This window comes from Lygodium microphyllum, chromosome 22 (assembly GCF_053477565.2).
Source record: "Lygodium microphyllum isolate KBCC chromosome 22, Lygodium_microphyllum_v1.1.10, whole genome shotgun sequence".
Lineage (NCBI taxonomy): Eukaryota > Viridiplantae > Streptophyta > Polypodiopsida > Schizaeales > Lygodiaceae > Lygodium > Lygodium microphyllum.
Window position 1 is genome coordinate 85,331,324 of NC_141156.1, and position 17,062 is coordinate 85,348,385.

At 40.9% G+C, this 17,062-nt stretch overlaps 1 protein-coding gene across 2 annotated transcripts in view; it reads right to left on the reverse strand.

Moving 5' to 3' along the window:
- The window catches only part of LOC148017371 (nicotinate phosphoribosyltransferase 2-like), a 109,408-nt gene that overhangs the window by 60,888 nt on the left and 31,458 nt on the right, over window positions 1–17,062 (reverse strand). For both annotated transcript variants that reach the window (XM_087662595.1, XM_087662594.1), the window contains exons 7-9: window positions 9,760–9,835; window positions 8,988–9,089; window positions 7,575–7,691 (exon numbers count right to left, since the gene is read on the reverse strand). In XM_087662595.1, coding sequence (XP_087518721.1) covers window positions 7,575–7,691; window positions 8,988–9,089; window positions 9,760–9,835 — 295 coding nt within the window. The remainder of the gene's footprint in view (window positions 1–7,574; window positions 7,692–8,987; window positions 9,090–9,759; window positions 9,836–17,062) is intronic.

Here is a 17,062-nt window from a genome sequence, read left to right on the forward strand (position 1 = left end):
TGGACATTTACATAGGTAAGAAGGAAATGCAATGTCTCATCTTAGACAATGCTTAGACCATGAATAGCAAGCTGAAAATGTTGCTGCTGGGCAACATGTAGGGCCTTCAAGGCATAATGAGGCTGATGACCAGCAAAGTGAAGAGAAATTTGATGACCAGTTCAAGAATCGGATGAGGACATAGCAAATCTCTTTACTGAATCGGCAAAGGATCCTCAGTTTACCCAATTTTTGAATGCTCTGAAGGAGGACAGCAAGGGCAAGAAGAAGATGTCATCTTCCATACCTTCAGGACAGCAAGGTGCACCGAAGGTAATGCCAAAGTCTTCACTTGAAGCTTCCAAATATACTAATGAAGCAAAACAATTAGTACCTGCAAGGAATGCAAATGCAAGGCCATCATGGAAGTGCCAATCCAATGGATTTTGGACAGCCGGACATGCATGCTATGATGGGGCAACTAGAATACTTTGGTGGTAGCATGATTTTTCATGCTATGGTTGGATAGGGACCGCATGCGGGAATGTATGGCACAAATCCCTATAGTATGCAGCACCCAATGCATGGTGTGCAAGGCCCAATGTACTCAGGTATGGCTGGAAATGTGCAAAATCCTATCTATGGCAGCATTAGCTTGATGTCTGGGACACGAAGGAGTATGTTTGGTAATGCGTCTGCATCCCTGAACACTTACGGGGCTCAAGGAATGAGTGTTGGTCATGCAAATGCTCCATTTGGTGTTGATTTTGATATAAATTCAACAAATACACTCTTTTTGCAGCAGCCAATGTATGACAACCTAACACCCAAAGGGGCAGCAAAAGGCTATGATAAGGGTGGAAAAGCAATGAAGTTTGAGTCCTTTAGTGGTGCACAAGATAGGCTTAAAGCTTTGACTTTCATTCAACATTTTGATGCTGCCTATTCAGGGAGGAACTTCACTGAGTCCTCGAAGATTTAAAAGGCAGCAACTTTCTTGAAAGGGAATGCATTGTAGTGGTGGTCCACTCTTTTGATCCAAGGTAGAGTGCCGTCAATATGGATAAAATTCAAATAAATGTTTGAATCAAATTGGTTGACAAGTACCTTTAAGGTGGCATTATGAGATCGCAGTCCAGTAGGAGGAGATTATGAGTCGAGTTAACGAGCTGTTAGAAAAAGAGCTAATTCAGCCAAGCTCGTCTCCTTTTTGTTCTCCATTGCTTTTTGTGCAGAAAAAGGATGGTTCCTAGCATATGTGCATTGGCTATCGTACATTGAACAAAATCATGATAAAGAATCGGTTTCCGATCCCTCGAATGAATGATGTTATGGATAGATTACAGGGGGCAGCCATATTTAAACGTATAGATTTCAAAAGTGGGTATTATCAAATACGCATTAGACCGGAGGATGTGCCTAAAACAGCTTTCAAGTCATCTTTTGGGTTGTATAAGTTTCTTGTCATGCCATTTGGACTTACAAATGCTCCTACCACTTTCACACTTGGACATTGTGTTGAATGAACTACATAAGCATAGGTTGGTTGTCAATTGACAAGAAAAGTGAATTCTTTTTGTATGAGATCCATCATTTAGGGCATATTAAATCGGTTGACGGTATTCGTATGGACCATGCAAAGGTTGAGACAATATGATCATGGCTACCTTTGAGAAATGTACATGAGATCCGCAATTTCTTGGAGGTATGTATGTGGGTTTGCTGAAATTGCATCTCCATTGTATACTTTGCAAAAGAAAAATGTGCCATTAAGATGGAAAGCAGTGGAAATTTCAATATTTGAAAAGTTAAAGGAAAAAATGACTTTACATCCTATGCTTGTATTGCCCGATCTAAAAAAGTCATTTATGGTTCAGTGTGATGCATGTAATAACAGCATCGTGGTTGTTCTTATGTAAGATAGTCGAGTTGTGGCTTATGAGAGCTGAATTCTCCACGATGTAGAGAAGAATTTGTAGGTCTATGAGAAAGAGCTCTTGGCTGTAATTCATGCACTATCTACACGGAAACATTATTTATTGGGGGCTGATTTTATAGTGCAGACAAACCATCAAACTTTGACGTACTTTTTGGCACAGACAAAGTTGTTAGAGAATCATATGAGATGGGCAAATTTTCTCTCTATGTTTCATTATTGGGACTAGGTTCCATTGGCAAGGCCTTAATTCTTCTCGCTTTTCTTGCTTCCTCTCGAACAATTTATTATCACACTGGATGGCTTGCATGATATGATCGTTGAGTGTTTTTGTCTCAGGCATAGTGAGCATGAGGTCCTTGATGTCATCTCAAAGACCCCATCTGAATTGGCTAATAAAATACTCCTCATGCCAAGTGAAGTCACATATTAATTGCCTAAATTCAGATGCATAAGCAGAGGCTGTTACCTTATCCTAGCTTCCAATTTTATTTCTACTACTCAATCAATGTCTGCATCTCCAAATGTGGAAGTGAGCTCGCAAAGAAATGCCTTATAGTTATGAAGTACTGGTGTAATCCTTTCCAAGACTGGGACAAACCATGATAAAGCTTGACCACAAAGCAAACTCCCAATGGATCCCACCTTGGAAGCATCATCTAGATACCTGTCCGGTTGGATACGGATATAGAGCTTTACTTGTTGCAAGAATCCCCTGAACTTCGAATGGTCAACATTGAACTTCTATGGCAAGTTGATCCTGGATTCTCTTGTTGGGGATTGATAAACACACGGAATCATCTGATCACTTTGTCTATTGTTCTGCAAGTCTCGAAACTAGTCTTGCATCTCTTGAGCTGCAAGACCTAGATGCATAGGGTATTCTATTTGAAGTTGCACTTTTGTCGTTCATTCAAGTCTTGAATTTGTTGTTGAAGGTTTTAAAGGGAGCCATGATTCTTTCAAGGGTCGCCTCCATGGTGCTCAATAGGGCTAGAAAGTAGTCTCACCAAACGGTTATGGAAGCACTAGACTGTGCTCCAGAGACTAGACTAAACCCAACATTTGTTACAAGAATTCTAATTACAAGATAATCCCACATAGGGGCACAAGGTACAATGATAACTTAACAAGATACGGAAAATCCCATCACCCGAGACCATAGGTACAGACATCAGGACTCGATAGCATATAAAGGATCCCACAACCCAGGACCATAGATATGAATACAAGATATCACAATTACAAGATCTCCCTCGACAGGGATGAACAAGATATAAGACAATACTAGACAAGATCTCATATTACGAGATTACAAGGTGACAATACAACACGAGTATAATAAGCGAGAGAGAGAGGGAAAGAGAGAGAGAGAAAGAAAGAAAGAAAGATATATTAACGTCTAGATAGGGCCAATGTGGCCTATGAGACAAAATCCAGAGTGCATCCATGTCTAATGTCATTTCATCAGTAAGGTAAATATATATTACAAATAAGTGGATCGCCTATGAAACAATACTGAAAATAACTATACAATGGGACTATACTAGGGTTGAACCATGTGTAGTGTTGTTCCATCGATAGAAAAGAAAAGAAAAGGAAAGGAGAACCAGATCTAACAGAACCATGTACAGAAGTGTGGTGGAGACTATGGGTTGTAGCTGATCTCAAGATCTGCACATGATCTCAGCTATGATGCGGTCCCTAGCTACTTCACTGATATGCCTGGTGGTGAGTCTTCGGTGTCTCGTGGCAATGGCTCTAATCTGACTGTGGTGTGGCCTCCTCGGATGTGATCCTGGTAGATGGGGTCATCATGCTCGACGAAGGGAAATGGCTCTATCCAATGTGACTCCACAGCGTGGCCTCTAAGGTGTCTTGCGGGGTGGCTCTATCTCTGCTAGGCTGGTAGTCAATAGGATCGACTCTATAGAAGAAGTCTGTAATTGCTCTCTGTGTGTGTCCCTCTGGATGAGCTGGCCTCCTATCTCGCAGTAGTGCAGTTCGGCGCCTCTCGAGCTCCAGGAGGAAAAGACCTAGGCATCTCTGGTCCTCATACTCCATGACGCGAGAGAGAGAGAGAGAGAGAAAGAGAGAGAGTGTGTGAAGGTGGTGGTGAAGGTAATGATGGCGGCGGTGGCGGCGGCGGTGGCGGTGGTGGTGGTGGTGGTGGAAGTGAAAGTGGAGATGGGTACATCCAAGGCTAGAATAAGTAAACTAAGTATATAAAAATAGAGGGGTTGCCAAAAAAAACTCGCTCAAAAGCTCGTCCAAAAAACTCGCTTCTTTGCCCTTCCCTATCATGTGTTAATGTTGTGAGGGGAAGGGGTTGTGTAGAAGTTGGTCCATACTCAGGGTAATTGTATTGGATTGACTCTTCTAAGATTCTAGCCTAGAAGACAAGACAAGAGTATATACCACGACTAAACAAGAACTAGAACTGGAACTCGAAGTTACTTGGAGGTCTCGACTGCTTGAGCTCCCAACACTAGCATTGGCAAGACTGAGGAGCTCTATGGCAAGCCCCTCCTTTTATAGGTGTAGGGCGGCTAAACATATTCTAGAATGTTCCATCATGACATCATCGATTATGCAAGCAATGACATGGTATATCTTCTAGAAGGTTCTATGATGACATCATCAATGATGCAAGCGATGACATGACATATATTCTAGAAGGTTCTGTGATGACATGGCAAGGTGTGGGTCCACATGGTTGGCTCGAGGATGTCCTGTTAAGGATACGTTTGCGTGGGGTGTGGATTCATATGGCATGGACAAGAATTAATTCATATACTTGATCATGGCATATTCGTGACACCATGCTGAAATTCTCATCATCCTTCCAAAAAAATGATCAGTCTGAGGAAGCAAATTCCACAATGTTGGATCTTTTGAGGTGCTACATTTTAGACCACAAGACACAGTGGGAGCAAGATTTGCCATTGGTTGAGTTTGCTTACAATAACATAGTGCATATTCCACTAGCAAAGCTCCATTTGAAGTGGTTAAGGGTGGCAAGAAAGTACCACCTATCTTACAAACTAAGGATAAGATCTTTGAGACTGACCATTCTCAATTGTTGCAGCTTTACCTAGATACCTTTCAATTAGAGCCGACTTCAATCGGGGCTCGATCAAGTTCAACAAAGCCACCGACTTCAGTCGGGGCTCAATCAAGTTCAAGGTTTTTGAGCATTGTTGCCTAATGCTCAAGGGAAAGGTAGCACTTTCACTCCAATTTTGGACAGCTCTCCTATGTATGGATCTCAAATATATTTAGTATGCATCCAAGGTATTGTGCTTATAGTATGTCTACCATGGGGTCACTACTCAATGTACTAGTCACTATGAGATGCATACAGATGAGTATAGTTATTACCATAGCTCTAAGACTATACTTTTGCATCAATTTGAGATCAGTTCATGATGGGCATTAGCTTTTACCTCAGTTTTGTGATCAAATTCTGATTAGTTTCAGCTCAATGTTTGATCAATTTGAGAACCGTTTATGATCACTTTTGGGATCAATTACTAATCTATTTTGCAATCAATTTGTGATCAATTTAGGGTCACATTTGCAGCAATTTGTGATCAGTTCTCAGGTCAGCAAGTAATCAGTTTATCCTCAGTTTTCAATGATTTACAGCCAGTTTCATGGACAACAAGCCATTGAAAGTTTCAACCATGGTTTATTCTGAGAATATATTTTACTATCGTTGTGAAGTCAAAATAGTTGAGAAACATGAGTTATGGATGCATCCAATGGGTTTCTAGCAAAGTTCTAGACTATTTTTCAAATTTATGTCATGTTTATGCTAGTTGGAAATTTTCAACAAGGTTTGGGGCATGTGGCATGGTTAGACAACAGTAACCAATGTTGTGACTATGATGCCTTATGGAAATTCCAATGCAATATGCTTCAATGCAGTGCAATTGAGGACGATTGCATGGATTTCAAGGGGGAGGTCTGTCAGGGACATGAAATTTTGAAATTCTTTAATCTTACTAACAACATTTGATTAACTTATTAATCAAATGTGCAACGTTATACGTGGCACTTATTTCACGATAATAGGCCAAGGAGCCCGAGGATGCAGTGGGTATCAAAGAAAAAAGTTATGATAAGTTATACCAATTGGGTTTTGGTGGTCAATTCATATCAATTTTGATCCTAGGACAGTTGTTTGGCCAATAAGTGTCAATGGTGACACTAGGCACTAGCATTAATTAATTAATTAATGCTAGTCTAAAGGTCAATAGAGGTGAATTATGTCAACAAGCCTTCAAACAAAAGCTACATGATGAAGGTATATTTGGTTCTCTATCATCAAATGTAGTGCACAAGTTTGATGATGTTACAGGGCCATTGAAACCATTAGGGATGGGCCCCTTCTTGGAGAGCAAGATCCGAAGTATGTACCCTAGTTTCAGCCTATTTCTTCTACTTCGGTGCAAGATATACAAGTCTCTACTTTTGTTCCTACCTCTAATTCTCTTTTTTCACCGCCTTTGCAACATGTTGATAAAGACCAAATTGAAGCAAGAGTGCCATATATGGAACATGGCAAATTCCCATAGAAGACCTACTCATATATGTCAATACAAGAAGGGGTGATCATATGAAAATGTCTGGTATCTCTTCTTCTTCCATTTCTTCTTTTCATTATGCTTCTAACAGTCAGAATGAGTTTGGTGCATTATCTTTTTTGCCTTCAGCATCTTCACCATCATTTCAATTTCCTTCACCTCATCAAAATCGAGTTAATGTATCAACACAATTTTCAAGCCCATCCATCCCACCCACTTCTTCCATTGCATCACCATTACCATTTACCCCTTTCACTTTTGCATATCAATTTCCACATGATATCTCACATACCACACTTGGGGATCAGTCAAACAAAGACAACTTTTAGAACCTCTACACCTTCCATTCTAGGTGGCAAACATGTACCCTTGGGGGCAGAGGCTCAGCCTCCACCTTTCACACCTTTGGATTACCAATCATGAGGACGTGAAATTTTGAGATGCTCTTAATCTTGTTGATAACATTTGATTAAGTTATTAATCAAATGTGCAAGGTTGTTTAGACACATGTGATGCACATGGCAAATATTCCATAGTAACAAGCCAAGGACCCCAAGGATGGAGTGGGTGTCAAAAGGCAAAAGTTGTGATAAGTTATGCCAACTAGGTTTCGTTGATCAATTGGTATCACATTGGACCTTAGGGCTGTGGTTTGGCCAATAAGCATCAATGATGATACTAGGGACTAGCATTAAAGTACTCAAGAAGTTGGAAAGGGTCACATCCATGAGGTAATTCACTGGAATCTCTCCCAAAGTGTGCATAACACAAGCAGTTTTGGAAATTCCTTTGCAATGAGAGCACAACCTCAACATGCTGAATGCAAGCAAAGATGCTTGTGAATATCACTTTTCCTCCACACCTTTCATTCTACAAGCAACATGTTGAAAAACCACCTTGCTTGCTAGCTGATTGGATTTAATCATTCAGCCCCATGGGCTCTAATATAGATAAAGCACAATAAACCACAAAGCACATGGCACTTCCACACCCTTGCATATACAAATTCTGATATTTTTATTGCTTTTCTAACCACCCTACAACATGATGAGAATGCCATTAAAACTTACATCATAAGTATCCACCAATGCTTGAAAGGCGGTTGGAAACGATAACGCATAAGATGTAAAAGCTGCTAGTTCACTATGATTTGTCTCTGAGAAAATGCCTTGAAATTCTTCTATTGCCTGCAATAGGAATGAGTTGAATATTTATTCAAGATGCAATAAAATCTAATATCAGTAATTATTTTAGCCTATTATAGCCAGCCATGTGTTCCTTACCCCACAAATTCTCTTATGGAAATCATGCAAGGAAAATATGAGTTTTGATACTCAAATAGCACTACCTACACAAGCTATAACAATATTCAGTATCACTGGGTGCAGTCAATCGTTTCCAATAAGAAGTCCAACAGGAGAATTGCATTTTCTATGGCTCGCAACCAATCAAGGACTCTGTTTACACAGAATCTTAAGTTACACTAATAGCTAAAAAGATTTTTTTCAAACAGACCACATCACTGCAGTATTCTTAAAGAAAAGACCTCGTAACAAAACCAATGAGCATGTTCACTATGACTGCTAATATTTTCATTGCTAAGGAAATTTTTTCAGAACAGAAACCCATCACCACTGTTGCATTGCAGTTGTTCACAGGCCTGCTAGACCTCATAAATAAGGTCATAATCAATCCCACAAGACACTCTTGTGTTTTCTCCACTGCAGTGCACGAAATTAAAGTGCTTGACTTGAACTTAGGTTACATGACATATCAGTTGTGACTACTGTGAACTTGTATTTTTTGGTCAAGCATCACTTCTTTACATTCAGTACTGCACAGTCTGTGTGAAAATAAGTGTGTTTGGTAATCAAAAGCACAGAGCTAGAAGATTGCACGTATGGCTAGCTAGAAAGCTGGGTACAAAGTTCACAGACTAAAACACTATTTCCCTGCTGCAAATGAGGAAGGCAACAAGCCTGAACCCATGCAGGGCATATAAATCACATGCGATCATGTATATTCTCCTTAACTTTTTCACTAATAATGTGCAAGTATGCCTGTAGAAAATGGAGTTCAATTTAAGATAACGTGTATGCAACCCCATATTTTGTGTCTGCAGCAACACAACCAACATGGCCTGACTGGATAGGTTATTTTTCTAGTTATAATAACATTTAATGCAGGCTTGGGAACTTTTTCAGGGGTGCTGATCTTGGTCAGGCATGAGTTGCCACTACAAATTTGGTTTGCTACACACTTCCTGAACATCAGCTCAAATAGCCTGAAATCTGGTTAAAAGTCAACAGTTATCCCTCTGCTTTTTCTTATTAAGACTTATTGTCATTTCTTATGCACTGGAAAATCTTTAAAATAAGAAAACTTCCCAATCTAAAATATGACATCAAGAGCATCCTCTTTACAAATGTAAATTTCATCCTAAGACACCCAATAACACAAAGTGGAAGGCATCAAGAGATGACCTGCAACTTGCTGAGCCATCGTTGTGTCAAACCCACAAAATCATCGCAAACACGATCACCAGCTTTGTATGCAAGTGACCTGACAGTAATCTCCTCAATACCCTATGTGTGAAACAACATGAAGATCAGAACGCCATTTTCCCAAACTAATCCACAATAAAAGCATATAAACAAACCTGCAATCTCACTGAATTTGGGATAAGATGAACAGAACCACTCCAATCCAATACTAATAAGTAGCAAGTTAAAGTCGGCAACTATAAACCAAAGGTATTCAAACGAAAAAGAGGAAATGCGGACCCCTAACAAATACAGAGAGTTGCACATCAAGACAACGAAAAGGAGAAACTTGTAAATGTGTGCTGCATGGGCATCTACGCTTACTCATGCTCACCTACCTTAGGTCTAAGAGAAGAAATGACTAAAGGAAACTTTGAAAATATTTTAAAATTGTAGTTTTCAATAGCAACCAATATGTGTTTTGTGGATATACACTGTATGGCTATTGTTACTTGCATTGAAAAATCCCTAGAGTTAAAAGAGAGTCACAATGAAAGAAATTTATTGGTGCACATATGATTTAAAGCTTCAAGAAATATAGCTCTTTCCCTAGAACTGATGATGGTTGGCTTTGAAATGCATATAACAGAGAAACCTAATTCCATAAGGTGAGCTTGGCTTCATGATGCTAGCAGTTGAAGCATGATGATGGAATAACTTGTTTGAAAATCTGAAAGTCATATCAATCAACAATAAATAGCTGTTAACTTACCATGAAGGAGCTTACAAAAGCATGTGAATGAGTGCCACGAACTGGTATTCCAAATCTTCGACCTGCATCAACGTTACTGGTTCATGACACGTGTCAGTTTCTTCAAAAGTTTCTACCTCAAAAATATGAAAAAGACAAGTGCTTTCTGTCATTGTCCAATGTAGCAAGACTGGAAAACAAGCAAAGAAGACAAGGACGTAAATGCTTTCTGTCAATGTAGCAAGACCTGAAAACAAGCAAAGAAGAAAATGAAGGGCATCTGCTCATGGCCTGGATTTATGCGATAAAAGAAAATATAAGTCTGATGCATCATTCAACATCTGACCATTGGAAATGAAGCATGCATTCAGTATCAAGAGATTTTACAGGAAAGTATAAGACAAAATTTGCATATTAGGTATTTGCCCTTCTTGGATGAGATCTGGACGAGATTATGTAAGCACCCTGTACAGCATACTATGCTTAACAATTACAATATTTGTTTCTTTTCATGACTAAATAATTCAGTAAATGGAAAGATTGTAACAGTTGAGGCTGAATATACTAAATTATTCAAGAAATAAAGTACAGCAAAAAGACATGCAGGCATACATCACATGCATATATATATTATACAACAAAACATCTGATTTTTTTACAAATTGAGAGTGGGAAGAGGGAAAATCAGCCTTTCTTCATGGTTGTCCAATACAACATTGACATGGATTCCTTCATGATCCTGAAATGGAAAAGAGCTTCAAAAAGAGGTGCTACAGTGAGTTTAGTGAGAGAAGAGGGATGATAGTGGAGATGGCTTCGAGCAACTTTGGGGCTAGCTTCAGCTGGGGTTGTCACAACACAACAAAAAGGACTTGTATTCTCTTTAGTGAATTTGTGTATTTTAACATCTATTGAATTTGCTTTCCTTTGTAATAGATAGATATCTAGAATAATACATCAAAGCTGGCCCACTAAAGTAGTCATAGGCATGGTGGACCAACACAATGCATTAGAAGAAAGATGCACATTTCCAGAATCCACCTTCACGACCTAATTGGGCACAATGGCCAGGATTCGAGTATACTAGGGTCAAACTCACATACAGAAAGAATTACTACCGTGGAGTGTGATCTAGACCCACCAAAATTATAGTTACAATCAATAAGATGTGTTTGCAATGTACTCAAAAGGAGCTTTCATATGACACCCATATTTGGAGGTCCCTAAATATTAGAGAATCCCTAAATTTTAGGATATTTCTAAATTTAGGAGCCTTGGGTTGGCCCCAAAATGCTCGTTCTAAAAAATAGGGATGATGCTCTAAAAGTAGCAAGCCTCTATCTAAAAATCGGTTGTTTCTATTCATCACAATATAGCTGTTATAGCTTGTTCACATGCCCCTGCATAGAAGACGATTTGTTGATGATTAAGGTCCTCATCTGTACCTCCAAAGAAACATGTTTCATAACAGTCATTCTATTGTGCATCTAATCAAGCTCCAACCATATCTTCCTAGCCAAAGTTAGGTGCTCTATATTGATGATCACGACAGTAGTGCATAAAAGAAAGAGAAACAAACAAATGCAGGCATTCGTTTTGTCCCTATGCGCCTAGACCTTTGCCAACTCCAAACGGTTTGGTGTAGAAAATTTAGACTCTACCATGCCAAACGCGGTAGTTCTCACCATCGAGCTTTTGATCTGATGGAAGCACCAATAGAACAGGTACCTTCCATTCCATGATCACTTGGAACTCTGTGTCGACCTCAAAATACATCTTCACCTACAATGACTACAAAAATACAAAAAGCAGTCCCCCTCTGACTGTGAAAAACACAACTTGTTGGGGCTCTCCTCTAGTCACCCCGCTCCGTCTTCACTCGCTGAAGGCGGTGAAAAGATAAAATCTGCAATTGAAGGCTCAAAGTGCAGCCTTCCTCCTCCTTGCACAACAAAAAACAGCATCAACTTCAGCAACTTTGCTCCTTTCCCACATGCCACGCTCGCCTCAGCCTTGTGTCAATGCACAGCCCTCCTCCTCGCCCTCAAATGCTGAAAATGCAGCCTTGTCTCACGGTGAAATCTACCCTTCAAGTCTGCCCACAATCAGTTAGTTCTACGCTGCTCTGATACCATGTCAGAGTGCAACGATGCATAAGCATATGAGCGAGACTGAGAGATAGAGTGAACATGGAGAGGAGAGAGAGAGAGAGAGAGAGAGAAAGAGACAAAAGAACACGAAAGATCTACAATGAAGGAATGCTGAATAAGGGAAGCAGATATGTACACGGGCGCAATGCATATGTCTACATATCTCCACCTCGATGATCTCTGCAGGCTGTGAATGTCAAAGACTGCACATGAATCCTCATGACGATCAACACCTGGAAATCTGCGATCAGATCATGATAAAGTGTGTGGTTTGGGCTGACATAAATAGCCCCTAATCTGAATAAGGTCAGCCAGAAAATAATGGCCAACTGGTCACAAGATAAGTCCAACTGCACACGTGGACAGACTGCCTACCCGACTGACCAGCCAACTGCTCCACACGTGTGGACCGGTCCAGCGATGACACATGGCATCTGCGACTGTCCAGCCAGTCCCCCCACATTGCCCGACCTGCTCATAAGGTTGCTGAGAGGCGCAATGGCTACCAAGCAATCTCTTTATCCTATGATCTAATGTTCCATGAGACCAGAAACTCAGACAGAAAGACATTAGCAAATTCATGTAACAACAAATTTAGATATGTACTAACATTTGAATTATTATCATCATTATTATTAAATGAAAGAGGATTCCATTATAATATAGATGATTAAATTTTTAATAAAACATGCATAAATGACAACATTAGGATCAAATATACATTTGTTGAATTCTATGGCTGATATCATATTTACATAAGATTAGATCTTAGAGAGGTAGAAAGCTCTCGATTACGAAGAAACGATCATCAAACTGAAAAGAGACTGCATGAGATTTATAACCTATAGAGAGAGTATGTGATCCATCAAAGAACCACGGCATGCCGAGAATGACATCCATGCGGCCAAGACTAAGAAGTCCAAGGACTTGTGGTACAACCTTGTAGTCAAGTACAAGGACCAGCAATAGTGTAGGCAGCTAATAATTGAAAGCAAAGTTGTTGGCGATGAAACAACTACATTAGAAGGCAAACAGTACAAGCAACAGTGTAGGCAGCTGATATTTGCCTTTTTCTAATATGGAAAGACCTTAGAAGATAAACAGTACAAGCAACACTGTCTGGATGAAAACTCCAAGGCAAAGCATCACGAGTTCTGTAGTGTTGGAGCTTTTAAGATGAGTCCAAATCAGGAACTATTCGCACTCTTTGAAGACACAAAAGGTGAACCTTGTAGTAAAGTTGATTCCTAATTCCTGCACTGTTGTGTACTTTTCTCAATCCTTTTTTTGTGTTTCTTTCATTTATTCCAAATGTAATCTCTTTCAATAATCATCTTTAATCAATTCCTTTTTTTTGCTTCCATTTCTTGCCAATCTAAATGGCCCTTGCAACAATCCTTGCTATGAATCAAATTGCATCTTTTTTTCTTTTTCCGTGAGCCCGATGTTGACTGATGTGAAGGTGCTCTTTTGGGGAAGGAACTCGAGGTGGCTCAATGGGAACCACTCATCAATTGGCCACCCTTGCTGGCCACCAAAGTATTCCCAAATTCTTTGCATACATATAGGCATTCTCTAAATAGTTGAGGATTGTGAAGTACCTCATTCTGATCCTCGGAGGGCAATCCAAAGTGCTTGTAGGTCGTCGAAGGACTTCGCCTAATGCAAAACATCCTTGAACTCTTGTGAATGTGCACCTGCCCAAGGACTTCTTCCCATGTTAAGCTCAAATAACTTGTGGAAGTTCTCAATCCTTGAATTGTGTAATCAATTACAAACCTCTTCCAAAACATAGACTAGAACTCCATCCAAGTCATGAGCTCTACCCAAGTCTCAAGCTTGGGGCATAGCCCTTCCCATCAAGCACACGTCTTCCACTAAAGCATGATTTGTATCTATTGCATGCATTGGACATCATCAAATTAATATAAATCAAAGATGAGATAGCCAAAGAAGCCTCCTCCACTTGGTGAATATGAAGAAACAGTAACTTGGTGGTAATAGTTGTGGTGATCAAGGAGAGGGAGATATATATTCACCCTTCGCTCCTAAATGAAAGTGAGGGTATTTCTTCTAGCACTTCTCCTTGAGGTGCAAGGTCTTCCCATAGTGAAGACACTTGGCGTATCCTCTGCACTGCCCCTCAAAATCTATATCAGAGTTTGAAGATGACTCCAACTTCTTCCTCTTCCATGTCTTCTACCTAGTTGGTCCTTTACCTATAGATAATGCCGAATAAGCACAGCTATGTGCATGGACTCCACTAGAATCTATCTCCTTGTGACACGCATCCAGCTTAAGCACTAATAGAACTAGCAACTCCCAAGTAATAGTATCCCATATACGAGAGATGAGAAATTGGTATAGAATACATCATATGTTAGTGGGATAGAAGATGTGAGAGAAGAGCCACAGCTAGGTCCTTTGAAGGAATGTCCTTACCAAGGGATACAAGCTCATCCCAAATCTCCTCCATCATGTGGATGTGATTCCCCATCATTCAAGAATCTACAACAAAGAGTTGTCATAGCCTCAACCCAAGAGATAGACAATGGCAAATATCTAGATCTAGTGGAGAGTCACCAATCTCTTCCAAACCTCTACAATGGTGCAGATGAAAAGAGCAGGCTTTGGTATTCAACTAATCCCACAAACATACCGAGTCTAGGGTCACTCCAACACAGGGAGCGGCAATAGGTCAAGGTATAGGGACTGCAACAAGATCCCAAAGGTCATTAAGTGTCAATGCACTCGCCTTTGCAAGACCATAGAGGGTAGTTCTTCCCATCTAGCTTCTCAAATGCAGGTAGAAAAGGTAGAACAGGCACTTGAACAGGGGGTGCCAACACTACCAATTGAGGACTAGAAGCCTCGAAAGAATGTGAAGGGAGAGAGTGATAGGATAGTGGTCAGTCTAAAAGGACCTGATCCACATGATCCCCCATAGCATACACGTCAGCCATAGATGTCATTCAAAAAGTACTTGCAAGAAAACACAAGAAGATATTGCGACTAGGATGTACTCCGCCTATTGGGGGTCTGTCGGTCTGAAAGGCAACAAAGGACTCAGAGGCAGTAGACAGTGAGTATCCGAGGCAAGATAGGTGACTCGAGGCCAGGAAAGCAGACTGAACTGCAAACTCAAGCTCCTCAGGTACTCCCTGCTCAAAGACAACCGCCTATGCTCAAGAAGAGTTGATGCCTGCCTACATAAGCTGAATGGAACAGGCGCCTAACTGATGAAGAGTTGACAGAAGCTGAGTTGATGCTTGCTGTTGCACGAAAGACTGATTTTTGGCCGGAAAAGATGCCATCCAGCCTGATATGAGGCCGCCCAGATCAGAAGATGAGCCACCCAGCTCATAACGAACCTCCCCTGCACAAAATGTGGCAGACTGACAGCAGGTCTGCACAAAATGCAGCCTGCAGACTGATCGTCCACCTAAAGAACCTATCCCCCAGCTTATAGGAAGCTGCCCAGATCAGAAAACCTGCCATCAGGTGGAGATAAAGGCCTGCTGACTCCAAACACAGCAGACAGAGGAAAGGTCTGCACAAAACGCAGATCTATGGATCTGTTCTGAGGCCGCCAGAGAGTGCAAAATGTCCCCCCAGTCAGCAGGGATCCCAGCAGTAAAAAGACAGCACATGGAGGTGTTGACCTGCACAAAACACAAGTGGAACAGGGGCTGTCACTGCAAAAAATGCAGCAGTTAAAGAGGCCCCAAAACAGGCTGCCCTGCACTGTTGATGATGGAATGCAGATCTTCACACCTGAAAAGTGTTGCCCAGCTGGTTTCAAAGATGGACAGCTGCTCCTCTTCATAAACTCCGGCTCCCACACAAGGCTCTGATACCATGCAAGAGTGTGCAACAGATGAGAGGGAAGGCCACCTACAAATAGGTAAACTGGGACCACAACTAGTAATCAAGTGGCTAGACCCATAAAATGAGCGTCCGGGACAGCCTACCGTGCCCAAAAAGAAATGCACTAATGTACCCTCCATGTAAAACGTTTAAAGCACATAAAATGACAGATAAAGACAATGTTAGAGCTCCTAATGTCCTCAGCTGACTTAGATTGTGAGGTTCATGAGCAAGAGATGACGGTACAAGACATGTCTGCTTACAAGTACACCACTCTCTATGAGTACAAGCTCAGCTCCAGAAGAATGCCATAAAAGCACAATGATAGGTAGAATACATAGTGAGTAGACTCACCACCATGATTAGCTAAAAAAGAATCTCTCTCCACCATGGTCCTGTAGATAATTTATAAGATGCTTGGCCTTGCGTCTCTCTGGCCCCCGTGTCTCAAAAAAGCATGAACACTGCAGCAAATAGAGTTGTTGCCAACTGTATCAAGTGTGTGCATGGGCACCTGCTAATTGGCATGGATATAATCTAAGGAAAATGAAAAGAACGTCAGGTCACCATCCATGCAAAGGCTGATGGTGCTCCTCATCCACAAGAGAGCCCAAAGGAACCTATGAAGTGGCACCACACTATTAAAGCTCAATAAAATGATCTGGCTAGCCATCAAGGAAAGCCACATGGTGAAGATGTTGAAACAAAGCATGCCATCAAGCATCAATACCTCCATTTGAAAATGACTCCACTGCCCAAATACAAGGATATGACCTAGAATAGCTCACCGTACCAAAGTAAACATAAGGCTCAGCTCTTCTGATCAGACACCAACATGGATGATCAAAGGATAGACTCTGAAAATTTTCAAGCACTGTCAAGCAAAGATAGTGAATCAAAGTCCTAGAAACCAAGATCTCTACCCATGTCAATCGAGGAGGGTGAGGACTTAAGACAAGTGAACAAAGCTCAACTAGCTGAAAGTGCATTAGCTAAGTCCAATGGAGGCAAGATGGTCATACTCTCTTAGCAATCCATACAAGAAAGATGTATCTGGATCTCACATGTTACTAAACCAAATCTTGTTGATGTAGCCACACCTTATGAGGAAGGTCAAGATACACAAGGCAAAGAGGTTCATCAATGACAAAGGTGTGTGGCATGAGCACCTGCTTTGTGGCTCAACCTTAAAAACAATGGTATTGGAACTAGATCTCTAGCTCTAGCTCTTAGGATTTGGTGAAGTGAACTAGCTCACACACAGGTATGGGTACACTAGCTTCGGCACTCTAGTAATGGCCATGGCT